Source organism: Cervus canadensis, chromosome 11 (assembly GCF_019320065.1).
Source record: "Cervus canadensis isolate Bull #8, Minnesota chromosome 11, ASM1932006v1, whole genome shotgun sequence".
In the NCBI taxonomy this organism is placed as follows: domain Eukaryota; kingdom Metazoa; phylum Chordata; class Mammalia; order Artiodactyla; family Cervidae; genus Cervus; species Cervus canadensis.
In genome coordinates, this window is record NC_057396.1 from 15,358,539 (window position 1) to 15,385,892 (window position 27,354).

General features: G+C 40.6%; 2 protein-coding genes across 2 annotated transcripts in view; one reads left to right on the forward strand and one right to left on the reverse strand.

Moving 5' to 3' along the window:
* Nucleotides 1–18,909, forward strand: part of ACAT1 (acetyl-CoA acetyltransferase 1) — a 28,514-nt gene extending 9,605 nt beyond the window's left edge. Inside the window, exons 2-12 of the mRNA XM_043481079.1 lie at nucleotides 5,667–5,714; nucleotides 7,060–7,177; nucleotides 7,449–7,544; nucleotides 7,752–7,852; nucleotides 11,505–11,648; nucleotides 12,062–12,212; nucleotides 13,151–13,246; nucleotides 14,819–14,932; nucleotides 15,961–16,025; nucleotides 17,800–17,957; nucleotides 18,459–18,909. Coding sequence (XP_043337014.1) covers nucleotides 5,667–5,714; nucleotides 7,060–7,177; nucleotides 7,449–7,544; nucleotides 7,752–7,852; nucleotides 11,505–11,648; nucleotides 12,062–12,212; nucleotides 13,151–13,246; nucleotides 14,819–14,932; nucleotides 15,961–16,025; nucleotides 17,800–17,957; nucleotides 18,459–18,579 — 1,212 coding nt within the window. The 3' untranslated portion in view covers nucleotides 18,580–18,909. The remainder of the gene's footprint in view (nucleotides 1–5,666; nucleotides 5,715–7,059; nucleotides 7,178–7,448; nucleotides 7,545–7,751; nucleotides 7,853–11,504; nucleotides 11,649–12,061; nucleotides 12,213–13,150; nucleotides 13,247–14,818; nucleotides 14,933–15,960; nucleotides 16,026–17,799; nucleotides 17,958–18,458) is intronic.
* A 4,031-nt stretch (nucleotides 18,910–22,940) lies between these two features.
* On the reverse strand, nucleotides 22,941–26,887 carry LOC122449484 (moesin-like). The gene has a single exon (XM_043481078.1). It carries the CDS (start codon nucleotides 26,737–26,739, stop codon nucleotides 25,015–25,017), a length of 1,725 nt encoding a protein of 574 aa, XP_043337013.1. The 5' UTR covers nucleotides 26,740–26,887; the 3' UTR covers nucleotides 22,941–25,014.
* Nucleotides 26,888–27,354: the final 467 nt, after the last annotated feature.

Consider the following 27,354-nt stretch of genomic DNA (forward strand, 5'->3'; position numbering starts at 1 on the left):
CTCAAGGCAAGAGTGCTGTAGTGGTTTGCCATCCCTTCTCCAGTGGACCATGTTCTGTCATATGTATATATATGTAGACTATATCTGTTCGTAATAGGGCGATGCTGCTTGGGTTTGAAATCCCATGTCTGCACCTTGTTGGCTCTGGGACTCTGGGCAGGTTGCCTGACTTGCCAGTGCTTAAGTTTCTTCACCTGTAAGATAAGAATAGTGATACCCACCCATTAGCTTGTTCTAGATATAAAACATGCTCCGTATCCATCTGTTTGTATCCGCCCCACTTGTGACCTCCCTAACATTTGCCACGTGAGCTCTCGGCCAGTCTCCTTCCCCTTCTTACTCTTGCTCATACAGTTGTTCTGTCCACTTCAGCCAGAGTGGTCTTTTTATAATAGTAAAGCCTTCAGTGGCTTCTCGTTATACAGACTGGAATCCAGACTCCTTCTCAGGCCCTATTTGGCCACTCCTTGCTTTTTTAGTCTCAGCCAGACTGTGTGTTCTCTTGAGTATGTGGCTTCCGCTACACTAGTCCACTTTTTCTACTTGGCATGTGTTAAGTTTGTTCCTAATTCACGGCCTTGTCCTAGTTCTTCCTAATGCCTCAGATGCTCTTTCCCTAGACTTTTCCCAGGCCGACTCTCTTAATATTCAATTTCTCAGCTCCAGTGACATCTCCAGAGAGCCCTTTGCTGAACATCCTATGTGAATCAGGCCCTCGTTCTGTAACTCATTATCCCATTTTGTTGACTTCAAAATGTACTTACCTACCTGAAATGTTTTTCAGAGGTGCTAGTAAGACCAGACTTTGTTTATTTGCTAAGTGTTCCTTGCCATCATTGGGATCAAAAAATAAAATTAGTCTCTTCTTGAAACTCACAGTCTGATAGGGAGACAGTGAGGCCAGTGAGGGAATTCTATGTTTTGGAAAAATAGAGCATGCATAGGTGTGCTGCAGAAGCTAAGATTGAAATGCCTGCCTGCATTGTCAGGGGTGGTCTCTAGAGTGCTTGGAGCAGATGGGCTGTCCTTGAAAGATGATTGCGACATGCAAATAAAATTTAAGTGGCCATGTTCATTCATCACATGTCTTGATCCTACTATAATTTTGCCATTCCTGGCAAAATTTAATGAGCTCTAGGCATTACGCCAAGTGACAAGGATATAGTGGTGAACCAGGAAGGAGGAAGGTGAAAGAGAGGATTGCTCACAGGAAGCTTGTATTATATGGAGAGAGAATAAATATGTATACCTTGTATTTACACAGTGTGAGAGGTGCCTGGAAGGAAATAATCATGTTGAAATAGAAGCTGACTTAAAAGTAGCCAGGGAGAGGTGCTGTGCGGTTGTGTTGTTTGAGCCGAATCCTGAAGAACAAAAAGGAACCAGTCAAGTTAAGCTGGAGAAGGACTATTAACTGGTAGAGGCACACGGTAAAGAGCTTGAGGTGGAAATGGGTCCAGAACAAAGAGGAGGCCGGTGTGGCTGGCACAGAATAAGAGTCGTATGAATGGAAAGAAAATCAGGAGCCAGATCATACCATCCAGGTCATCAGGAGCTACAGTTCCAAGAGCCAGGAATTTGTAGGGTAAGGGATAAACTTTGGATATCATTCCAAGAGCAGTGGAAAGCCATCACAGGATTTTAACCAGGGGAGTGATACAATCTGATTTATGTTTTGCCTGCATGTGTATGTGTGTGTTTTGATTTTGTTTTTTTGGTCCGTACCATGCAGCTTATGGGATCTTAGTTCCCCTGGGATCTCAATTTCCTGATCAAGGATTGAACCTGAGCCACAGCAATGAAAGTGCCAAATTCTAACCATTGGACCTCTAGGAAGCTCCCTGATTTACGTTTTAAAAACGAGATAAGTTGGGGATGCAGGAAGTGAAGTAGAGGCTGTTACAGTGGCAAGAAACGGTGGCGGTGCAGATGAAGTAAAGTGGAAGAATTCAGGTATATTTTAGACACAGTATTTCAGTACCTGTGATAGAATATCTCTGGGTATTAGGCAAAGATGGAAGGTGAGTCCTTAGATTTTTGGCTTAGCTTCTGGGCTGATTGTGATGTGATGTCCTGAGGTGGGAAATACTGGAAAGAAACTAGTGTTCTAGGGTGGCAATTGAGAGCCCTGTGTTGGAGAGTAAAATCAGGCTAATCAAGTTGGCACTTGAATATAAGAGTCTAGAGGTCAATTGAGTGGTCAAAGCTAGAGATAGAAATATGGAAATCATCAGGACATAATTGCTGTTTAAAGCCATGGGGCTAGATATGATTATGGAGACAGTGAAGTTTGAAAATTAAAAGGGGCCTGGAACAAAGCCTTGGGACATTCCAGCAGTTAGAGGTCGGAAAGGGAATGATAGGGAGGCTGAGAAAAATAACTAGAGAGATAAGAGGTGGACCACAAGATTGTGTTAAGATGGAAGCCAAGAAAAAGGGTTTGGATAATGGTGTATACATATTGCCTCATTTCATCCTCATAACAACTTGTGCAGAGTATTTTAGAAAACCAAGGTTAACGTTCAAGAATACTCAGTTTCTCAGTCTGTTGAAGGATGGGACAAGGGCGGGGGGAGGGAGATTCAAGGGAGGGAGCATCACTACGAACAAAGCTGGTGGAGGTGAGGGAATTCCAGCTGAGCTATTTCAAATCCTAAAAGATGATGCTGTTAAAATGCTGCACTCAATGTGCCAACAAATTTGGAAAACTCAGCAGTGGCTACAGGACTGGAAAAGTTCAGTTTTCATTCCAGTCCCAAAGAAGGTGAATGCCAAAGAATGTTCAAACTACAGCACAGTTGCACCCATCTCACACGATAGCAAAGTCATGCTCAAAATTATCCAAGATAGGCTTCAACAGTACGTGAACCGGAAAATGCCAGGTGTTCAAGCTGGATTTAGAAAAGACAGAGGAACCAGAGATCAAATTGCCAGCATCTACTGGATCATAGAATAAGCAAGAGAATTCCAGAAACACATCTACTTCTGCTTTATTGATTATGCCAAAGTGTTTGATTGTGTAGATCACAGCAATCTGTGGAAAATTCTTCAAGAGATGGAAATACCAGACCACCTTACCTGCCTCCTGAGAAATCTGTATGCAGGTGAAGAAGCAACAGTTGTAACTGGACATGGAACAATGGTTCCGAATTGGGAAAGGAGTACGTCAAGGCTGTATATTGTCATCCTGCTCTTTTAACTTATATGTAGAGTACATCATGCAAAATGCCAGACTGGATGAAGCACAAGCTGGAATCAAGGTTGCCGGGAGAAATATCAATAACCTCAGATACGCAGATGACACTGCCCTTATGGCAGAAAGTGAAGAGGAACTGAAGAGCCTTTTGATGAAAGTGAAAGAGGAGAGTGAAAAAGTTGGCTTAAAGCTTAACATTCAAAAAACTAAGATCATGGCATTCTGTCCCATCACTTCATGGCGAATAGATGGGGAAACAATGGAAAGAGTGACAGACTTTATTTTTTGGGGCTCCAAAATCACTGCAGATGGTGACTGCAGCCATGAAACTAAAACACTTTTGCTCCTTGGAAGAAAAGCTATGACAAATCTAGCCAGCATATTAAAAAGCAGAGACATTACTTTGCCATCAGAGATCTGTCTAGTCAAAGCTATGGTTTTTCCCGTAGTTATGTATGGATGTGAGAGTTGGAGTATAAAGAAAGCTGAACGCTGAAGAATTGATGCTTTTCAGCTGTGGTGTTGGAGAAGACTCTTGAGAGTCCCTTGGACTGCAAGGAGATCCAACCAGTCATTCCTAAAGGAAATCAGTCCTGAATATTCATTGGAAGGACTGATCCTGAAGCTAAAACTTCATTACTTTGGCCACCTGATACGAAGAACTAATTCATTGGAAAAGACCTTGATGCTAGAAAAGGTTGAAGATGGGAGGAGAACGGGACAACAGAGGATGAGATGGTTGGATTGCATCACTGACTTGATGGATATGAGTTTGAGCAAGTTCCAGGAGTTGGTGATGGACAGGGAAGCCTGGTGTGCTGTAGTCCGTGGGGTCGCAGAGTCAGACACGACTGAGCGACTGAAGTGAGGGAGACTTAAGAGACTCACTCACATATATGTAATTGTGACTGATTTGCATTGTTATATGACAGTAACCATCACATATCTTTAAGTGATTTTCTACCAATTAAAAAAAAGGAAAACTCAGCTGGTAAACCGAGGCTCTTAACCACTGTGGGTGTTTCCCCAAAAAGAAAAGTGAGTCCCAGGTTGCCAAGAGGATGAGATGAACATAGCGAGGTCTTTATTGGATTTTGCTATTCAGATATTGTTAATCTTGCTCAAAGCCAACAGTAGGATAGATAAAAGCCAGATTGAGTAGGTTGAATAGTAAATAGGAGGTGATGACAGGAGACAAATTCTAGGTAACTTGGAGAACTTCTTGTACGGAGGAGCTAAGAAATGGGTTGAAAGCTCAGTGGGACTCCGGGTTAAGAGAAGTTCGTTTGTTTTTAATTCTTTTAGGTGGGAGGAGCCGGAGCCTATTCCTGTGCTTGCAGAATAGTTGAGGAGTAAAGGGGATGAGAGTCGGACACGACTGAGTGACTGAACTGAACTGAAAGGGGATGAATGATGAAGAGGGAACAGTTAACTGAAGATGTGGCACCTTTGAAAAAGCAACTGAAATGGGATCCAGGGCAAAGTGGGGAGGCCCAGGGAACCTTCAGTTAAACAGAACCAGAAACTTCACAGTGGTTTAGAAAAGGCTCTTTGATTGCGAGGAAAAATATCCACAATAGCTAAGTAGAAAGTGGCTTTTTTGAAGATACACACTAGGTAAGCTCTTGGACATCCAAAGTTAGGAAATAAAGTGAAGCTGGCTTTGGTGTGGAAGCCTATCTAGAAAATCATTAACTAGGTTACCTTGTTTTGTCTCTTGTCGTATGCCATGGTCTTTCCTTCCTTTCTGAGTGTATATGTTACATTCCCTTGCTTCTCTGCTTTCTCATGGCTTTTCTCTTTGCTGTAACCTCTGCTTTTACGTGGCATTGCTGACTAACTCCAGCCGCGTGGCCCTTTCACTTCCAGTGCCCATCATCCGGTTGATCAGGTTTCTCAGAGTGCTAGCTTAGTTCATTCCATATTTGAAATGGGGCATAGTTCATTCCGTTTTTGTTCCATCAGCTCTGGCCAGTGGGAGGAGGATGGGAGTCACCTGGTAGGTACTTAGGGTTGTCCCTCTCAGACTCTGAGTAAGGGGTGTAGTTGGAAAGACAATGACTGGCATGTTTACAAGTAGAAACTTTTAATTCAGAGTTGGGTCACAGATAATATGCTCAAATCTTTTCGTATAAGTAGGTTATATAAGCAGCAGCCCAGTTTGGGCTTACTTAATTTAGAACTCAGATTTAATTTAAAATTACATTTTATAAAGTTTATACTTAAAAAGGATTAGAAGCTTTAAGATGATAAACTTATCAGAAGTTAAAACATACATTTCCAATGAATAGTTAATCAGGTAAGAGTATTGCAAAAGTAATATTTAAATTTCAACAGTAATATATGCTAACTGGAAAATTTAGAAATAAAGGTATAATGCAGAAAAAAGAAATTCCCATATTCCCATTGCTGAGAAATATAAAGTGATATAGATTAATATTTTTTACATCATAACATATTTATATTACAGGAAATAAGGTATGCGGAGCGAAGTTATGTATCAAAACCCACTTTGAATGTAAGTATAAATTTAAATGTGCTTTAAAGGAAATGTAGTCAATTAAAAACTGCATATTCTTACTGCATGTATAGGTGAGTGCCAACTTGATAGTTAATTATTGAAACATTAAGTCAAACACCCTTATTACCATGAAATTTTTTAGACCTAGTGCCCTGCATAATTTCTGCTTCTTCCCTGATCACTGTCTACTGTAAACAGCCGTCTCTAAAATTAGACAGTGTTCTTCCTTTATTCTCAGGGACCCCCGGTATATTGTGCTGGTACATTGCAGAGGCCACATGGAAGATACTAGAAGAAAGAGGCTGAATGAGCTGGAGATTGGACAGAAGAACCTTTACTTGATCACCTAATGCTTTCTGAGGGATCCTCTCTGTTTCATAAGAATTCCTAAAAAGACTTAGTAATAGCCTCCAACCAGAGTCTACGAAATGGTTCTCTTATTATCTATGAGAAATTATGTATGTATGTATGTATTTAAGAGAAAGTAGAAAGCAAGTGTAAGGAGAGAATTGTTAAAATAGTGTTTTGCAGTGTTTAAGAGAGCTTTTATCTTTTTTTCCTTCAATTTTATGTTGTTTTATTAATAGTTTAAGAAATTATGGCTGTTGTTTTATTAATAGTTTAAGAAATTATGGCCGTCCAGTGGTTAAGAATCACCTGCCAATGCAGGGAATAAGGGTTTGATCCCTGGTCTGGGAAGATTCCACATGCCACGGGGCCACTAAGCCCGTGTGCCGGAACTGCTGAAGCTCGCATGCACTAGAGTGCATGCTCTGCAACAGGAGAAGCCGCTGCGGTGGGGAACCTGGCCCCGCAGCTCGAGGGCATCCCCCATTCACCACAACTAGAGCAAGCCTGCGTGCAGCAGCAAAGACCCAGTGCGGCCAAGTAACAAAGAAAATAAAAAGAAATTATGGCTCTGGCTGTGTCCTAGTGAAGCGGTGTGGCCCCTACTAGCATGTAGGTTCTTAATTCCTAGCCTAAAGTTTCCTTTCAGTAAGGAAGCCCTTTAATTAGGATTGTTTATTATGCAGTTAACAAGGGTAAAGTATTCATTTCTTAAATTTTGACTGAGGAATAGAAACTTAAGCTTCTGGTCTATGCCTATTTTAGTACTGGTTTGTCTTAGTTTTCTATTAGGTTTTAAGTCATAAAGTACTAGCATTATACTGGTTTTAGTGCTGTTCAAATACTGAGATTATTTTCACCTTTGATGAGTAATTAGTCACTCATAAAAAGTCTGTTTCTTGAATAATATATCTATGAATTATGCTTATTTATGAAAGATGATTTTGATAAAATATTTACATGTAATAATTTTTACCATCTTCTGTCTTGCCAGGAAGTGGTCATAGTAAGTGCTACAAGAACACCCATTGGATCCTTTCTAGGCAGTCTTTCGTCTCTGCCAGCCACTAAACTTGGTTCCATTGCGATTCAGGGAGCCATTGAAAAGGCAGGTCAGTAGTTGCTTTGCTTTTTGTGTTGAGGGGATAGTGATTCATTGGAGCAAATGTTTATTTTGCACTTCCTATATACATAACACTTAGAAATGAATTAATGAATGCATTTTTGAATTCTCTTGAAGTCCTTGGACTATAGTGTTAGTAATAAAACTCAAAACTGACAAAAACCATTCCTGCTATATAATTAGTCAGGTACTTTACTAGGTAATTACTAATTGTTGAGTTGAATAAAATATGGAAATGTTTCTTGATTTTTTAAAAAAAGGGATTCCAAAAGAAGAAGTGAAAGAAGCATACATGGGCAATGTTCTACAAGGAGGTGAAGGACAGGCCCCTACAAGGCAAGCAGTACTGGGTGCAGGTACTAGGAATGCATTTTTGCTTTTATATTTGAATGTTTGACATGGCGAAATGGAGGTCATTTCAGCTTAAATAGAATATAAATACATAATAGACTTACATTGACTAAAGAAATGTTTCAGATTACGGTTTAACATGCTCTATTTTATTACAGTTGTGTTTGAAAAGAATCTGTTTTTTTCAAAAGTATGATTTATATTGGTTTTAGGCTTACCTATTTCTACTCCATGTACCACTATAAACAAAGTTTGTGCCTCAGGAATGAAAGCCATCATGATGGCCTCTCAGAATCTTATGTGTGGACATCAGGTAAGAAGTACCTTCTTTTCCACTTTATAATTAAAATAATATGCGGTGCTAAGAAAACACTTAAAGCCTAAACATATTCATACTTTAGAAGTGAAATTCTTTCTCGTAAGTGCAGTTGCTGTGTTGTTTCAGACACAGGTGTGTCTGAATGTGTGTTTGGAGGTGTGTTTGGATTTGCCAGTTCCATTTGAAGTAGAGGTTAGAATGATAGCTGAAGTGTCTTGTATTACAAGTAGTTTCCGGCTAGGATGTTTTAGTGCCCCTTCCACTTAGAGATTCTGGGGGATTTAAGACATCGTAAATGTTGTATTTGCTAGATTGAGAAGGGCTTTCATTATAAGTGAGAATAAGGTGCTGACCCTGGGGATCAAATCATTGACTGAGCCCAGAATTGATGACTGATTTGTTGTGCCTCATGTCCAGATTTGGCTGTAAAATTGTGCGGCATTCTATTGGCCTTGATGATTTTGATCTTGTTTGAGACTGGGCAAGAGACAGGCTGCTCAGCAAATTATATGTTGTGTTAGGAGACTAGACCTGGACTCAGAACTAAGAGTTTATCAGATCCAAGCCCTTTTATCAGTTGAAGAAAGAGGTTGAGATGACTACAAACATAGTTACAGGGCTTAAATTAGAAAACAGGTGTCTCTGTCCCTGTGTAGTGCATTCTGGCCTATCAGGGCCCGATACACCAAGATAAAAACCAATTGTGAGGTGTTTGCAGATTGTTTCTTATATATACATAAGAATCACAATTTTGCATACCCTTGCTATTACTCGTCCCTTGCCTTGTTTCCAGGCAAGGCAAAGAGGAAAGAAAAAAAAGAGTGATACCTGATACATATGCTAAAAACTGAAACAGTATAGAAAATTATAAAATGAAAAATCTTTCTTCTTACCCTGCTTTAAGTGTCTAATTTATTCATCACTTTCTTGTATATTCTGCCACCTAAGAGCAGAGAAACTTTGGGCAAGTTGCTTAACTTCTGTGCCTCATGTAATGTATTGGAGATCTTTCTGTATTAGCACCTGAGATAGTATTCTATTGAACTGAACAAGTATAATGTATTTTGGGGGTCCTTATTGAATGGATATCTAGGTTGTCTCCAGTTCTTCTCTCTTTTAAAGAATGCTCCGGAGAGTACCCCTATGTGTGTATCTTTGTCTACTTATAAATAATTAGATCAACTCTTAATTCACTATACTAAGCATTATAATGTAGTGGTTAAGAACAGAAAGTCTGGAGCCAGACTAATTTCAAATCCTAGCATTGCATGTCATTTGCTGAGGAACATTCACCAGAGACAGGTGAATAAAACATTAAAAAACAGGTGAATAAAACATTAAAAAAATCTTATCATGTGTAGGTCTTTCTTTTGGAAAAATTCCTAAGAGGAGAATTTCAGAGTCACAGATTTAAAAATTTGGATATTTTCAAATACTTTCCATAAAAAAGTTATACCAGTTACATATTTCCCAAAGATTGTGAGAACTTGTTTGCTTATACATAAGGTAACACTGACATCAGGTATTACCAAACCAAATCCTAGTCAAACCAGTGGGTGAAAAATGGTCATGAGATCGTTAGGTGTTTGAAAACTGAATGACAAGGATAATTTTGTCTCAGTTGATTCTTTTGTGGTTCTCTATAAAATGCTTTTAGTTAATATTCTTTGATTCATGTCTGTATTTTTAAAATTATCTGACTTAGACGAATACTAGGAATTGCCTTTGGAGAAGGGAATGGCACCCCACTCCAGTACTCTTGCTGGGAAAATCCCATGGACAGAGGAGCCTGGTAGGCTACAGTTCATGGGGTCGTGAAGAGTTGGACATGACTGAGTGACTTCACTTTCACTTTTCACTTTCATGCATTGGAGAAGGAAATGGCAGCCCACTCCAGTATTCTTGCCTGGAGAATCCCAGGGACGGGAGCCTGGTGGGCTGCCGTCTATGGGGTCACACAGAGTTGGACACGACTGATGTGACTTAGCAGCAGCAGCAGGAATTGCCTTATTTTGAATATTACCTAATGATCAATTTTATTTAATACTGTAGAATTGATAATGATTTCTGTCCCTTATTTTCATCATCCTCAGGAAATACTCAGTATTTCAGGATAACAGAATAAAACTTATATAAGAACTATTTGATACTCTCCATATTTCATAATAGGCTAAGTATTTAGGTTTCTTTGGTATGGAATTTCTGTTTGTCTTTATTCCTGATTAAAGATTGTGGTACTATAACGTTAGTTTTAATTTTGTTTACATTAATCTTTTATATTAAACTTTGTTTCAAATTAGCCTTTATAATGCAAATGAATTTTCTCTTGTTGCTCTGTAATTACAGGTTAGTTGATTAATATTTACTAAACTTCTACTATATATGCCAGGCACTAATTACATAAAAATAGATTTGACAAAGTTTCTGGCCTCAAAGGAGCCAGAAAGGCCTCATGAGTTCAGTGAAAAGGGTTGACATATAAATATAGCTACATTACTGTGTAATATTATTAATAAAAGGAATACACAGTAATTGGGGAACACAAAAGAAGGAAGGGAGACTGTTCCAAAAACGGATAGGGGAAAAAAAAGGGATAGAAGTAGGTAGTCAGGGAAAGTGGCTGACAACCAATTTGTTGGGTTGAAGGGGCTGTGTCTCGATTAGTTTTAAAGGAAATGACGGTATTTTCCTTGTTGGTGAATAGGTCAGAAGTGCAGAGGTGTGTGAATTAGCATGGTATCTTTGAAGACCTTGATTTTTTTTTTCCTTCTTGGCCTTACGGCATGTGAGATCTTAGTTCCACAGCCAGGGATTGAGCCCATTCTCCCTACCGTGGAAGTGCAGAGTCTTACGTGCTGGGCCACAGGGAAGTCTGTTTGAAGACCTTTAAACAATTCTGTGTGACCTCCACTCGTGTAGGTCCAGGCATGAGACTGCGAAGGGAGTGAAAAGCCAGACTGTAAAGAGCCTTGTATACTGTGCTGGGGAGTCCTTTACGGAGAGGAATGACCAGACTTAGTCTAGCCAGAATGACTCAGATGAGTGTAGATGACACTTGGATGGAAGGAAAGGCTTTCTGTCAGATGACCAAGTTAGAAAGTTATTATAGCTGTTTGGGAAGAGTTGATGAGGAGGATCACAATCAAGGAACTAGGATTATTTCTGAGAACTGAGATTATATTTTTGGCAGTGTCAGTGAAATGAAGGATTTAGAAGAATTTCAGAAGATGGTTTTACATTAAAGATTCCTCTTACTGTCTGATTCTGATCTTAATTACCATTACACATTTCAGACCATTTCCTTTTACCAGCATCAAGAGGGTACTTCTTATATTGACTGTATAGCGATGTTTCATTAAGTTCGGGTACAATCCTTGTTGCTGTGTAAAGGGTATAATGGATTTGCACCTACAGTTGACCCATGAACATAGATTTGAAGTGCCTGGGTCCACTTAATGCATAATTTTTTTTTCAATAAATACGTACTACAGTTGAGTCTGTGGATCTAGAAACATGGATAGGAAGGGCCAACTGTGAAGTTGCGCCCAAATTATCAGGTGTGGAGGATTGATGTTCCTAACTATGGTGTTCAAAAGTCAGTGGTACCATTTGAATTGACGCTGGGTTTTTATGTGTTGCTGAGCAGGATGTGATGGTGGCAGGTGGGATGGAGAGCATGTCCAATGTCCCCTATGTAATGAACAGAGGGACAACACCGTATGGTGGGGTAAAGCTTGAAGATTTGATTGTAAAAGATGGACTAACTGATGTCTACAATAAAATTCATATGGTAAGTATTGCTTTTTTAATGGAGAAATGCCATCTGCTTGATTAAAAAATATGTATTTTTTTCCCAGAAACTGAAGGATATAAATATTGATTTAGCCATTCATTTTAGGAAAATGTTTTCTATGCTCATCGTATCAGCTTGGCTCAGTTTTGGAATAGATTGCCCCACATTGACATGGTGCATTTTCTGACTTCTAATAATGGATACCATAACTGTTTAATTATTTGTCCTCAAAATAGCAACTTCTGGGCTAATTCATGTAGCTGAGATGTGAGTGAGTTACTGAGTACAGAAAGAAGTATATTTCAAGAACTAAATTTAACTGCTAACCACTGTTTTATGTTATAAAAAGCTAATATTTTATAAGTTTTGCAGAGTTACGTAGATTTTTTAAAAATTCCAACTTTTATCAGGGCAACTGTGCTGAAAATACCGCAAAGAAGCTGAGCATTGCACGAGAGGAACAGGATGCTTATGCTCTTAATTCCTACACCAGAAGCAAAGCGGCATGGGAAGCTGGAAGATTTGGAAATGAAGTTGTTCCTGTCACAATTACAGTAAAAGGTTGAAGGATTGTGTTCCAAAATAGATTTTAATTTTTAATAGACTTCACATGTTGCTAAACTTTTTATGTTTAAGTTTTAAATTGGTACTCTTAAAAGTTCAACTGAAGATGCTGACACTGCTGCTAATGGTTAGTAAAGGGAATGTTGCTAGTTCAGAGATAATTCAACCCAATTTAATATCTGATTCCAACTCAATTGCAAATTCCACTATGCATATTTTTTTTGAGAAATGTATTTATTAGAACTCTTTCTAATGTAACTGATAGACTGTTGAACACGTTAAGTGAAAAGGGGGTGTTTACTAGAAGGCTAGTTGGGGGTCTGTCCCAGAACTGAAAGATGTACGGCAGCAGCCAGTCAGCGCTGGGAGCTGCAGGGATTGGAAGAGTGGGCAGTGCCGTTAGGACATGCTGTCTTGGCTTCTCAGCTTCCTACACTGCTGCCGCCATCTCCAGAGTCCATCTGTAGGGCTCTCAGTCACAGAGGAAAGACACCTTCTCACCAACTGCAGCAGAATGAATCCACAGTAAAGACTCATTAACTTGGTTTGGGTTACATTTCCATTCTAGAAATAATTACTGTGATGAGAATGATGGAATACCCGAACTTAACCAAACTTACCCAGCCTATGTCTACATTGGACATCTACCCGTGGGGTTAGAAGAATGTCTTGTGATCATAGAATGAGCTCAAGAGGACAGTGGGATGTGGCTGAATAGATTTAAATTGCATCACGCTACTTAATAAACTCTTCTTTAAGACACTAACAAATTACAGGTGGTAGATTCTTGAGTGGAATTTACTTGGGATGGTATAAGGTATGTGGGCACACAAAGGGAAGCAGAGACTATCAGGCACCTTTTGCACTGTTTCTTACTGAGCAAGTAGCTATTGTCTTTACTGCAAAGATTACTTAATTTAAGATTTTTGTTTTAGGTAAACCAGATGTAGTGGTAAAGGAAGATGAAGAATATAAACGTGTTGATTTTAGCAAAATTCCAAAGCTGAAGACAGTTTTCCAAAGAGAAAATGGTTAGTATTAAGAAATGAAGCATATGAAAAAAAGACAGTCAGTATACCATATCTAGTTGTAGAACTGCCTAAGGACTTTTTTTCTTTTTTCTTTTCTTTTTTTTTTGCCTAAGGATTTTTAAAAAGTAATTCTAGAAAACATCTTGATGTTATTTAACATTTTCAGTGTATTAGGCTCAAATGAAATTAACAAAACATTTATCCAAAGTATATTTAAAATTGTATAATAATTCTTTGTTTTTGTATAAATCTGTTTGAAGTTTTTTAAAATTATTTTTTAATTGGAGTATAGTTGATTTACAGTGTCAGAGTAGTTTCTGCTGTGCAGCAAAGTGAATCAGTTTTATATATATATATATTTATATATATATATTCATTTTTAGATTCTATTCCCATTTATGTCATTACAGAGTATTAGATAGAGTTTCCTGTGCAATACAGCAGGTTCTTACTAGTTATCTATTTTATATACAGTTAGTACTTTTAATAATGAATATATATAGCCTCTGAAACAGATTGTAGAATGACTATATAATTCAGTTTTTCATGTGCATTTCATCTTGAAGTTTTTTTGTGATATGAAAGCCAAGTTTACATGTTATGTTAAATATCTGTAAGCCTCTGGAGGACTAAGCTGATAGCTCTTTTTTTAGTGTTGTATCTCTGGTCCTTAATAAATAAATGTATCTAAATGGGGTTCCAGGGTTCTAAATCCTTTGAGGAGAAAAGGTCACTTCTGCTTTTAACATTGGCTGTATATAGTTGTGATAATAATCTGAAATAACCTTTTTCCCCTTTTCTGACTGAATTTCTCAATGCGAGCTATAGGAGTGGATCAATGTTTTTTTTTTTTAATATTGTAAGGAATTTTCTTACAAGTTTATATTATAAGGAATTTTCTGGCAGTACAGTAGTTAGGACTCTGTGCTTCCACTGCAGGGGACGTGGGTTCAATCCCTGGTCAGGAACTAAGATCCCACAAGTCTCGTGGCTTGGCCAAAAAAAAATTATATTGCCAAAGTATATTTTTATAATTTTGACAGCAGTCTATAATAGTATCTTCATTGGTATTTATAAGGAAACAGCTTAATTGACATATGATTTGTATACCATAAAATTCTCCTGTTTAAAGTGTATAGTTTAGTGATTTTTTAGTATTCATTTAACTTCACGTGATTGTAGAGAAGAAGTAGTATGATTTTGACACCGATTTGCAAAATGTATGCGTGTCTGCTGTGTTGTGGATAAGGGAAGATGTAGAGTTAGGAGAAACGTGAAGAGGTCCTTATCTTTGATGAATTATAAACCAGAATCTGTGCAGTGCCATTATGCATGCATTTTGAGCTGGCTTAGAATAAACACAAAAAACTAACATAAAAAGACATACATACCTTAACTGTGTTATACACTTACACGTTGAGTTATGTATATGTCCTGAAGGCAGGGCTTACTTCCATCCATATCTTCATGCATCTAGCAACCCAGGCAGCGTTCTGTGGGAATTTGTTAAATTGACCCCAGTGAATTCAGAGTGAAAGAATGTCCTGATGTCATGCTCACTGACACTTTCAGGTACAGTAACAGCTGCGAATGCCAGCACGCTGAATGATGGAGCAGCCGCTGTGGTTCTGATGACCGCAGATGCAGCGAAGAGGCTCGGTGTTAAACCACTGGCAAGAATAGCAGGTAGAAAGTGTTCTGAACTGGTTTATTCCTAAACCCCTGTGAACTCTTCTTGATATTGAGATTCTTTGTCAGTAATACATAGAAGTTGGTGATTTTTATCTGTCTTACGTTGTGACATAATTTAGTACATGTTTTAATTGGGATAGAATCTCCTTTAATATTTTCATTATGATTTGATTTATATAAGGGAAAGTTTTCAAAAATCTTTTCCTATTCTGGATGGTGGGAGAGTACAAGGTACAGGTTTTCCTCTGGCATTGTCAGGTAGAATAGAAAGGATATGAGCTTAGGAGTATGAAAAATGTAACAGTACTGGCATTTATTATTAACTACGTGGTCTCAGAAGATCCTTCCCTGGTGGCTCAGAGGATAAAGCATCTGCCTACAATACGGGAGACCCAGGTTTGATGCTTGGGTCGGGAAGATCCCCTGGAGAAGGAAATGGCAACCCACTCCAGTACTCTTGGCTGGAAAATCCCATGGATGGAGAAGTCTGGTAGGCTACAGTCCATGGGTCGCAAATAGTTGGACACGACTGGGCGACTTCACTTGATGTGGTCTCAGCATTTCCTCAGTCTCTTGAAGCATATTTGTAGCTGTAAAGTCTGCCTTGCCTTCTTCATAAGGAGTTAAACAGTTACCGTTTTGTTTAGATCATGGTTTCTTAACCTCAGCAAAACAAATAATTGTGTTGTAGGGCCTGTTCTATGCATTGTAGGATTTTTAACAGCATCCGTGGCTTCTGCCCATTAGATACTATAATAAGTGGCATTCTACCTGTTGCAAAAACCAAAAATACTTCTAGATAATGCCATTGTTCCGGGAGGCAATTCCTTCTAACTCCCTATCTGTGAAAATCAATGGCTTAGATGATTGGTATAATTTTATAAAGTACAGAATCTTAGAAAAGGCACAAACACATTTAAATATTTTACAATTGAATTTTTGCATATTATATAAGTTGTTAGATATAGCTTTGGGTATTTGTAAAAAAAGATTTTAATGACCTATTTCTTTTTTATATAAAGCATTTGCTGATGCTGCTGTAGAACCTATTGATTTTCCAGTTGCACCTGCATATGCTGTTCCTAAGGTGAGAACAAAATAATATAGATCATATCTCATTCTGCCAGTTTCTGGTTTTGCTTATACCAAGGTTGCATGTTTTAGATTTTAAATGTTATTCATCTGCCAAAGCATAGCAGTAGCTTAGTTTCAAATCTCACTTCTTCTGAAAACAATGAAAGCAACAGGATAACAACAAAAGTAAAAGAGCAGCACACAAACTATATCTTCAGTGGAGCAGATAAAAACTGTGTAATTGAATTCCTTGTGCTGAACTCACACACAGAGAACGGTAACCACAAAGTAGGAAGTTGGTATGGCAGAGAAAGGGGAATGCTGACAGTCCAGGGTTCTAGAATTCAAAGCGGATATTCATTACTTAGAAGGAGCAGTCTTCTAAGAGGGGAACTGCTGGTAGCTGGTGTTAGAGTAAAACTAGAGATGGCGAGAACTCTACTCCAAACTGTCAGTTTGAGTCTGTGGGAAGTAACTAAGGGGTCACATGAAAAGACACAGTGTTGTGTTGGTTTAGGGGTTAAGGGATTTCAGAAGACTGCAGCACATATTCCTTTTCAGAAGTAGAAGGCCACACCCCGAGAGAGAACTTCTGGGGGTAACATCCAGATTTAAAGAAAAAAAAAAAAAACCAGAGGGCAGTAGGATAGTGAAGCATAAGGAACAGGGAGTGATGACGCTCTGTTCAGAGGTGGCAGATCTCAGAAAACAACACAGTTATACAGCTTCTGAAAGTGAACGCATCACACTGGAAAGGAGGGTGATGAACATTTCTCAGCTAGATTCTGAGAGAGAGAAAAGTGGCTACACGTAGCTACTTGTTTTATCTCATGTTGTTGGAACTAGAGGAGGCTGTTTGAGCTTTACAGCTTAGAAAGCTACCTGAACCTGCTGTTGAAGAAAGCAAGGAGGAGGGAAAGTTTCATGTTAATTTTTCTGTTGCTCAGAACAAAAAATGTTCTAAAGATAAAGGACTCTAGCAATATTTTATAAAGATAAAAGCATAAAGATAACATCTGCAATAGCTGAGGAACTATCAGAACAAGAAATCATAATAAAACTTTAAATAAATCATTCACAATGAAGACACAATCACTCTGAATGACTGTGCCCCAAATAACCCCATGGCACCTTTTATAAAGCAGAAACTCTAGGGGATACAATGAAAAATTATTAGAGATTAATGTAATTCTTTGACAGATAAGGGCTTCACAGGTGGTACAGTGGTAAAGAATCCTCCTGTCAGTTCAGGAGACACAAGAGTCATAGGTTTGATCCCTGGGTTGGGAAGATCCCCTGGAGTAGGAAATGGCAACCCACTCAGTATTCCTGCCTGGAGAATCCCATGGACAGAGGAGTCTGGTGGGCTGCAGTCCATGGGGTCACAGAGTTGGACACGACTGGGTGACTGAGCATACACACACACAGAGTACACCTCTTTCTTTGACAGATAAAGAATCTAGAACTAAGCAGCATATAATCAGTAAAGTAGATCTTAAGAGTATATGTCAAGTATGTACCCCCAAATAAAGAGTATGTGTTCTTTTCCATGGGATGTTCAAGATCCATGGAATGTTCAAGAAAATCAAGTTTTCTCTTTTCAAAATAGAAATATGATAATGCAAACAAAGATGAGAAATTAAGGAATTTCCTGGTGATCCAGTGGTCAGGATTCCACACTTCTGCTGGGAACAGGGGAGACACAAACAAAAACTGCAGAATTTTGAGAAGATAAAGTAAGTTTTGAATTAATTATCTGAACATAATCTTTATTTTTTTAAATTTAGGTTCTTAAAGATGCAGGTTTGAAAAAAGAAGATATTAGTATGTGGGAAGTAAATGAAGCCTTCAGTCTGGTCGTACTGGCAAACATTAAAATGCTAGAGATTGATCCCCAAAAAGTGAATATCAATGGAGGAGCTGTTTCTCTTGGACATCCGATTGGGTAGGTAAAAGCATAAAGAAAAAGAAAGCTAGATTAATGGCTATCTTTGTATTTCTCTCTAAATTTAAACTGCTTCATGATAATTCCTGTTGGCCTTGTTTACCATTTTTTCTTCCTACCCGTCCTTCATAAGGCAAACACCATTTCTGATAGAATCCCCACTGAACACAGAGATCTACCACTCTTGTTGCTTGAAAACTAATGTTGTTTTATGATGAAGACAATTTAAGATTCAAGTCTATGTTCGGGCTTTTGTGGGGCTTCCCTGGCTGTACAATGTTTAAGACTCTGCACTCCCACTGCAGTGGGTGGGGCTCAGTCCCTGATTGGGAAACCACAGTCCCACATGCTGCTCAGAGTGGCCAAAAAAAAGAGCTGTAACCATTCTTGAAACAAGGCTCCGCAGTTAAAGTAGTTAACTTCAGCTGCAAGTCATGGCTCATTTGGTTATTCACACAGTCTATAAACCATTAAAGTACCACAATGCTTTCTTGATCCTAGGATGTCTGGAGCCAGAATCGTTGTCCATTTGGCTCATGCGTTGAAGCAAGGAGAATATGGTCTTGCCAGTATCTGCAACGGAGGAGGAGGTGCTTCCGCCATGCTGATCCAGAAGCTGTAGACGACAGCTGTGGTCTAACGCGACAGCCCTATGTGGCCAGAAAGGCCTGCTGTAATCAGGGTGACTTGTGTCAGAATAATCGCGTCCACCAGGATCAGAACAATCTAAATTTTTATTATTTTCAACTCTTTTTAAAAAATAAGATAAAAAGATCAAATCCCCAAACCTTTGAGATTATAGAAGTTTTTTCTTCTTCTTTACATTTTTTATAATGTTGAACAGATTTTTATTATAAAGCTATACTGTTTGAAATACAATTGTGCATAATTATACTAGTGACTTACAAGTAGAAGCTTCCATGTTAGAGAATAAATCTTAATTTACATTTTTGAGGATTGTTAAAGATTAAGTGAATATTACCTGTCACTAATTTAGACTTAATAGACTCTTCAAAGTGAGAGTAGTTATTCTGTGCAAACCAGGAATGCCTTATATTATTAGTCAAGAAGCCAAAGACATTGTGTGTAGTGTTGCTAGAAATAAGAGGAATCCATGTGCTCAGGTCTGAAGTGGGTGCAACTTCTCATAAGCTCATCATTCAGGGTTTGTTGGGGGTGAGGTTAGGGATTTTGTTTTCATTATTACAGCAGCACAGAGAGTAGGAAAGAAGGTGGAAACTAAACTGATCAACTGAATGGATTTATGGAGAGAAGAGATTGTCATATTCAGTATGCTACAATGCCTGTTCTTAAGCAGATAAAAATGCAGCATAAGTGTCCCGAGTTGCATCCTATCTAGAAAAAAAAAAAAAAAAACCACATTGTAGGCAGGGTCAATGCACACCAACCTCAGCTGTAGTTCAGAGAAGGGAAAGCTTCTGTCCAAGATCATACTGACAATAGTGGGGGATTGAGGGGACAGAAATGTGGCATTACAGATCTCGTGTGGCAAGTAATTAACAGTGAATCCTTATCTTTGAAGGAAAAAAAGTTAACATATGGAAAAAAACTGTTCTGAGGACTATGACAAAGGCTACTTTAAAAAATTTCTGTATAGTAGTTAACAGCTAGCTCCCTTTTGCACAGACTGATGTTGCAGCTGGAACTCCAATACTTTGGCCTCCTGATGCGAAGAGCTGACTCATTTGAAAAGACCCTGATGCTGGGAAAGATTGAAGGCCAAAGGAGAAGGGATTGGCAGAGGATGAGATAGTTAGATAGCACCACTGACTCAATGGATATGAACCTGAGCAAACGCCGGGAGATGGTGAAGGACATGGGAGCCTGGTGTGCTGCAGTCAGTGGGGTCACAAAGAGTCAGACATGACTTAGTGACTGAACAAGTTAACAGAAATGTTAATGTTCTGGGGAAACATAGTAAAGAAAAAATTCTTCAAACATCTAGGTAGAAAAATTGGAAGGCTTACTCCTTGTTTCTGTTATAAAAACTCAGAAGACAAGTGAACAACGTCTACATATTTTTAATGGAATAAGAGTGATGAAGATGCCAGAAGGAGTATCAAGGCATGCAGCAGCTTAGAAAATATAGTACTCTGCTGTTGCCTTCAAAAATGCCAAAGGTTTATACCAGCACATGGAGAGAGTAATCATGAATTTTGTAATATGAAAGTTAAATTTTTTAAAAATGATTAAGGACTGACTAGGCAGCAAGGGAAGGTAATGGTAAAACAGGGGTAAAAAATACGCTAGATCAAATTCCAGTGAAAGGAAAAAAGGAGTTCCACATTTTAAATTACTGTGGATGATAAAAGCTGAAAAACCCAGTAAGTAAGAGAAGACTGGCATACATCATCAATTATTAGACAGCAATGCAGAAAGTGTTAGAATAGGACAAGAACTATTCTGTATAAGGACAATTACTCAAAATGAAGTTAGGGAGAAACCAAAGATGGTCACAGAAGAATTGGCTTTTATGAAGGATGACACGAGAATTTAGAATGCATTTAGGAGCTGATGGGGACCCTCCCTGGAGACTGGGGAAGCCAGCAGATAACATACCATCTATACCTTCTCACTTAAACCCACTCAACTTACTGTTAGTCACTCAGTTGTGTCCAACTCTTTGTGACCCCCATGGACTGTAGCCCACCGGGTTCTTCTGTTAATGGAATTCTCCAGGCAATAATACTGGAGTGGGTAGCCTTTCCCTCATCCAGGGATTGAACCTGAGTCTCCTGCATTGCAGGCAAATTCCTTACCATCTGAGCCATCAGGGAAGCCCTTTAGCCCACTTGCTGTTGTTCAGTCACTCAGTTGTGTCTGACTCTTCGCAACCCCATGGTCTGCAGCATGCAAGGCCTCCCTGTCCCTCACTAGCTCCTGGAGTTTACCCAAGTTCATGTCCTTTGCATTGGTGATGCTGTCCAGCCAGCTCATCCCCTGATGCCCTCTTCTCCTTCTGTCCTCAGTCTTTCGCAGTGTCAGGACTTTTCCAGTGAGTTGTCTGCCCACTGCACATTGACAGTATCTCACTAAAAGAAGCTTACACACGTCTGCTGCTTCCACTTCTGTAGCTGCCATGAAGGGAGAGGCCCCTGGATCACCTGGCTCTAATAGCCAGCAGGATTTATGCTTACAGTGCCATGGGTCTGTAGCAAACAATCAGTTATAAATGGGTATAGCAGTCCTGCCCACACCTCACAAGGGTCTATACCTGGGCTCAGTGTAGAGGGAACATGCAAAAAAGCCCATCACCCTGATTTCTCCTTGGGAGAGCCCTGACTACTTTCTCTGTTGCTGCCTCCAGTACAGCTTTCAGTCAGCTTGCATCCAAGTACTAACTGCAGTCTTCCTCTTTAGGATGCTGACAGGTCTTAAACACTCTCAACTACTGCGAGCCACTAAGAACAAAGAAGGCAGCATGGAAAATCACAAAAGTTTAAGACAGGAAGGAGCTCTGGCCAAGCTGATGTATAAGATTCCCTTACACAAGATCACTCTGTCAAGACTGAGAGAGTAGCTCTTTCATCTAAGAAGAAGACAACATAAAGAGTCGGTGAAAATGAAAAATGAGGATATGTTTCAAACAGAAGAATGAGATGAAACTCCAGAAACACACCTTAATGAAACAGAGATAAGTGATTTATTTACTAAAGAATTAAAAATAATGGTCATAAAGATGCTCACTGAGAGAACAATGTTTAAACAAAGTGAGAATTTTTTAACAAGGTAGAAACTATAAGGAAGTATCAGACAGGAATCACAGAGCTGAAGATAAAATAACTGAAATGGAAAACTCAGGAGTTCAGCAGCAGACAAGTAGAAGAACGGATCAGTGAACTCACAAGGCAGTGAAAATTCATCCTATCAGAGGAACAAAGGGAAAAAAATGAGTAAAAACACCTTAAAGGACTTAGGTGGCACCATCAAGTGAACAAACATGTGCGTTATAGGGGGTCCCAGAAGTAGAAGAAAAAGAGAAAGGGGCAGAAAGCGTAGTCAAAGAAATATCACTGACAATTTTCCTAACCTGGTGAAAGAAACAGATACCAAAATTTAGGAAGCATAGAGAAATCCCCAAAAGATAAACCTAAACAGCCCCACATTGAGACACATGATAATTGTGAAATGTTACAGGAGAAAACCTTAAAAGCAGCAGGAAAAAACGTGTTATGTACAAAGGAACCCCCATAAGACTATCAGCAGATTTTTCAGCAGAAATGTTGTAGGCCAGAGGGGCGTGACGTGATACATTCGAAAGGACGGAAATATTAAAAAAACCAAACGAAAACTGGCAATCAAGAATACCTAGCAAAGCTGTCCTTCAGAACTGAAGGAGGTGATTTCCCAGACAAGCAACAGCTGGGGGAGTTCATTACCACCGGAGTAGCTTTACAAAAATGTTAAAAGGGACTTCATCCACCTGAACCAAAGGATGCTAGTTAGTGACAAAGAAACCTTTGAAAGTATGTCTCACTGATAAATATATAGTTAAATTCTGAATTCTCTACTATTGTAATAGTGGCGGGTAAGTCCTTGTAACTCTAGTATGAAGGTTAAAAGACAAAAGCATATTAAAAATGTGCATAGCTTAGAATTTTTAATGTATACACAAGGTTAAAGTATGTAAATTGTGACACCAAAAACATAAAATGGAGGGAGGAATAGAGTGTAGAAATTAAGTATCTGAAGTTGTTATAGCTTAAAATACATTGTTATAAATATGAGATATTTTATATAAGCCTCCTGGTAACCACGAAGCAAACACCTATACTAGATACACAAAAGATAAAGGAATCTAAGCACACCCCTACCAAAAAAACCCAAAAAAACAAAAACCATCAAATCACAAAGAGAGCAAGACATGAAGGAACAAAGGAATTACAATGCAGCCAGAGAATTATGAACAAAATGGCAATAATAAGTCCATATCTATCCATAGGAACTTCATTTATTTATTTATTTTTTTTAAGTCTTCCTAAATTTTATTGGCACTGAAATAGAACATGGGTTAAGCATAAACCCCTCCAAAAACAAATTTAAAAAACCCCCAAAAGATGCACCAAAAAAACCCTGAATATAAAATCTAATCTTTCTCCCCAGCTTCCCCTGGCGGGGAGTGGGGTGGTGGTGGGGTGGATACTACCTTTAAGGCAGCTGGATTGCCCCATAATTCCAGGTTTGAATTTAGCAAATATAGGGCACATCACCAACAGAGTGTCAATATAATACACAGCAATGCACATAAGACTTCCCAAGGTCAAGCAGAAGGCAAGGGGATGGAGTGATCAAAGCCACGGGCTCTGGGCTAGGAGCACTGCATGGAAGGACAGTAGGGCCCCTCTGTGGAATGAACTTTGAGAATAAGGCAGGAAAAAAAAGGGGAACAATAAAACCAAATACCAAGTACTTTAAAAAAGGATTGTATGACCTACAGTGACAGATGATATCACTAATACTGAAAGCTTCTTACATTAATTTTTCTGGCAAAATATGCTTCCTAGATGTAGGGGTGGTAAAGGAATGAGGCCAAAATGATCCTGTCCCAAGACTAGTATCTTCTAAGGGTGCATTAGCAAGAAATGCAGAAATCAATGTTGAATTAGATGCCGCTAAAATATATAACACTGGTAGAAAGAAAAAGAGCACACATGAGACAGAGAGGAAGAGGATGCTGCTCCTGGGTTGAGAGAAAGAGGTGGGGGCGTGAAAGGGACCAGACCAGAACCCCTAATGGCTCTCTGGTTTACAGCTCCAAGGGATAGCATAACTGGTGGCAAGATCTGGGTTAAAGGTTTATTAAACAGAGGCAGGACCCAATCATCACCTTAGAGAGGGGTGATGGGAAGGGGCTGTTAGGCACCTTGTAGGGCTCAAAGTAAACTGTAGGATCTGGGCCACGAGCTTCTCTCACCACACTTGGCTTCTTCCACACACTCACCAATTGAGCCAACTGACATCAAGATCCAGGACTCACCAAACCAAGGCCCTAATGACCCTAAAGCAGAAGTTGTGGCTCAACTAGCCCTGAAGGGAGAAGTGGTTTGGGACCCCTAGAGGTGAAAATACTGAAGCCACATGTGAATATTTCCTCCTCTTGGCAAGAGTCCTAGATGTGGCTGGCTGGGTTTGGAAATAACCATCCCTATTCTTCTACCTGAGGGGATTTGTGGATTGGAGTGGGGAAGGGCAGGTCCCAAGAAGGGAAGAGGAACACAGAATAATAAGTAAGAGATATTTCTGCCCATAGAGCTCACCTAAAATAAGCCTAGGCTCCCATAAAACATAGAGGCATATTCTCTACCCAATCATGTCTGAACAGAAGGGCTAACAGTCTTCCAGGATGTTGGGGAAGCCTCTTGAAGGCATATTCTCCCCCATATCACGCTGAAGAGAAGAATGAGTGTCTGAACTCAGGGACAAGGTTTATTGGGACTGAGTTTGTAACAGGCCCAATCTGGGAGGTAGAGAGAAGAATGACTGCACTTCTTTTTAGCCTCCAATCATTAAAAAGCCTAAGTAACTCTAGAAGGAATGGACATTGGGAGGCCTAATCCTAGGGCAGTTGACATTCTAGAGCATGTAGCCAGGGCCCTGCCTTCATCTCTAAACCTGTGATGCTTCAGTTCTGCAAATCACAAGACCATGACGATGAAGGCTGTGGTGGGGCAGGGGTGAGGGCCAGTTTTCAACCTACTCCACACTTGACTCCTGCAGAGCAGCATTAAATGTGAGGGTATTTCCCAAACCAAGCGGGAAGTGCCTCTGAGCTGAGAAAGTGTTCTCTTCTAGCAAGCCAGATCATCCAGGACAGAGGAAAAAGAGGATCTCATTGGCACCATAGTGCCCATCTCTCTGCCTAGGGAAGTGAGTAAGGATTGAGGGGCTAGGTTTGGTCCCATGGCTGCACTGAATGCTTGGCGTGACTTCAGGGCTGCTCTAGTTAATGGCTCCAGCACAGTGTGAGTTAGGCAAGAGTATAAGAGTGTGAGAGCAAGGAAGAAGGGAGGAGGGGTCCCTAGGGGCTAGGTGCCCTTTACATAGACTCAAACTCATCAATGCGCTGCTTAGTATTGCCCTGCCGGATCTGGCGCAGGGTCTTGTATTTGTCTCGACCCAGTCGCATGTTCTCAGCATGAATCATGTCATTAGCAGTCTTCTTGGACTCATCACGGGCATTGGCCAGCTCTGAACTGAGGGCCTTCAGGTGTTTCTGCACATGCTCATTCTTTTCCGCCTCAGTGGTGCGTTCCTCTTCACTGCGATCCTTGGCCATGGCATCAGCTCGCAGTTCGGCACTGGCCTCTGCCCCATTCTCATCCTGCTCATTTTCAGCAGGCTCTGCCACATGAGGCGTGCTCCTGGCAGTCTTCAGCTCTGCACGGGTCTTCTCCAAGTCTTCTTGTACCATCTGAGCCTTCTGCTGCCATTCCACAGCCTCGCTCTCCTTCTTTTGTCGGGCCATCTCCAGTTGGGAGATCCGAGCTGTCAGCTCTGCCATTTCCAAGGCCAATTGTTCCTGGGTCTTCTTCTGGTCCTGGGAGGCCTGCAACAGGGCCTCCTTGGCCTCTTCAGCTTCTTGACGCTCTTTGGCCAGTTTTTCAGCCTCACTCTGGGCACGCTTTCGCTCCTGTTCAAGTTCCAGAGCCCTGCGGGTCTGTTCTTCCAGTTCTTGTTGAGCCTTCTTAGTCTGTTCCTCGATTTGCTTCAGCTTCTCCATCAGTTCCTCCTTTTCCCGTTCAATCTTCTCTTTCTCCTTTTCTGCCATCTCACGTTTCTTCTTTTCATTTTCCAGCAGAGCACACTCCATCTGCTTCTGGTGCTTCTCCTCCCGAGCCTGTGCCTTCATCTGCTGTACTTCAATGGTGTCGGGCTTGCGACGGCGCATGTATAGCTCATGGTTCTCCATGCACAGAGCCAAGATCCGTTTGTTAATCCGCAGCCGGGGAGCATAGAAAACAAAGTCCGGGGCTTTTTTGTCAATGGGCTTGATGACAAATTTCTTGTCATTGAAAGAGATGTTCCTGATTTCACTCCAGGGGAAGCCTATCTTGGGAGTCAGCCTGTCATTCTGCTCATAGATGTTGAGACCCAGGGCATCCACCCCCAGCCACAGCTCTGAGCCTTTCTTGTTCTTGATGTTGAAGTAGTTCACACCATACATCTCCAGATCCTGGGCAATCTTCAGATACTCCAGGACAGCATCCTCCCTCAGCATGCCCCGGTGCTCCTCATGCCACACCTGGATCCTTTCCTCCCACTGGTCCTTGTTAAGCTTGTGCTGCTCCAGGACCCTCTGTGGCAGCAACTTGTCCCCAGCCAAGTAGCCAGACTTGTGGACTTCCTTATTGAAGTCACCATACTTGGACTGGACAGCATTGGAGGCCAGCAACACAGCAGTCTCAGGTGGGCAGTAAATATCATCATTGAGAATGCCTTCCTTCACTTGCAGGAAGAATAGTCGCTGTGTGATATCCTGGATCAACTCTTCAGATACATCCTCAGGGTAGAACTTGGCCCGGAACTTGAAAAGCAGAGGGCTTTCCTTCCGCACATCCTGGGCAGTCACCTTCTTATTGAGTTTCAACCAAGTAGAGAAACCCTTAGTGTCCTGGTACTGCAGACCAAAAAACCAAACTTCCCTCAGGCCGATAGTTTTCACCACCTGGTCAAACAGCTGCTTGCCGGTGGTGTTGGGCTGGATGGCAAACTCCAGCTCAGCGTCCATGGTGGTCACACGCACATTGATCGTCTTGGGCATGGTGGCGACAAAGGCAGCAGAGTTGGCGAAGTTTGGCCAGGAGCTGTCAGACGGCGCTGAGCACGCAGTACACACGGCTGACTCCGGGGACTGGGGGCTCGGATTGGGTCTCTCTCTAGCGTCGGGACGACTCCATAGGAACTTTAAATGAACTAAATTCTCAAAAGACAGACTGGGGGGGGAGGCGGCGGCGGGGAAGAACTGAACTGACTTGGTAGTGCAGTGGGTAGGGATCTGCCTGCCAGTGCGGAGGACATGAGTTTGATCCCTGGCCTGGGAAGATTCCACACGCAACTAAGCCCATGTGCCACGACTGCTGAACCTAGGGCCCACATGCAGCAACTGCTGAAGCCTACAGGCCTAGAGCCCATGCTCCACAACAGACGCCCCCACAGTGAGGAGCCCACGCACTGCAGCAGGGAGTAGTCCTGCTTGCCATAACCAGAGAAAGCCTGCACAAAGCAAGTAAGACTGAGCACAGCCAGAAACAAAAGACCCAATTATATGCTGCCTACGTGAGGCTCACTTAGGCTTTAAGGACATGTACAGACTGAAAGTTGAAGGAATGGAAAAAGAGATCTCATGAATGGAAACCAGAAGAAAGCAAGGTAGCTC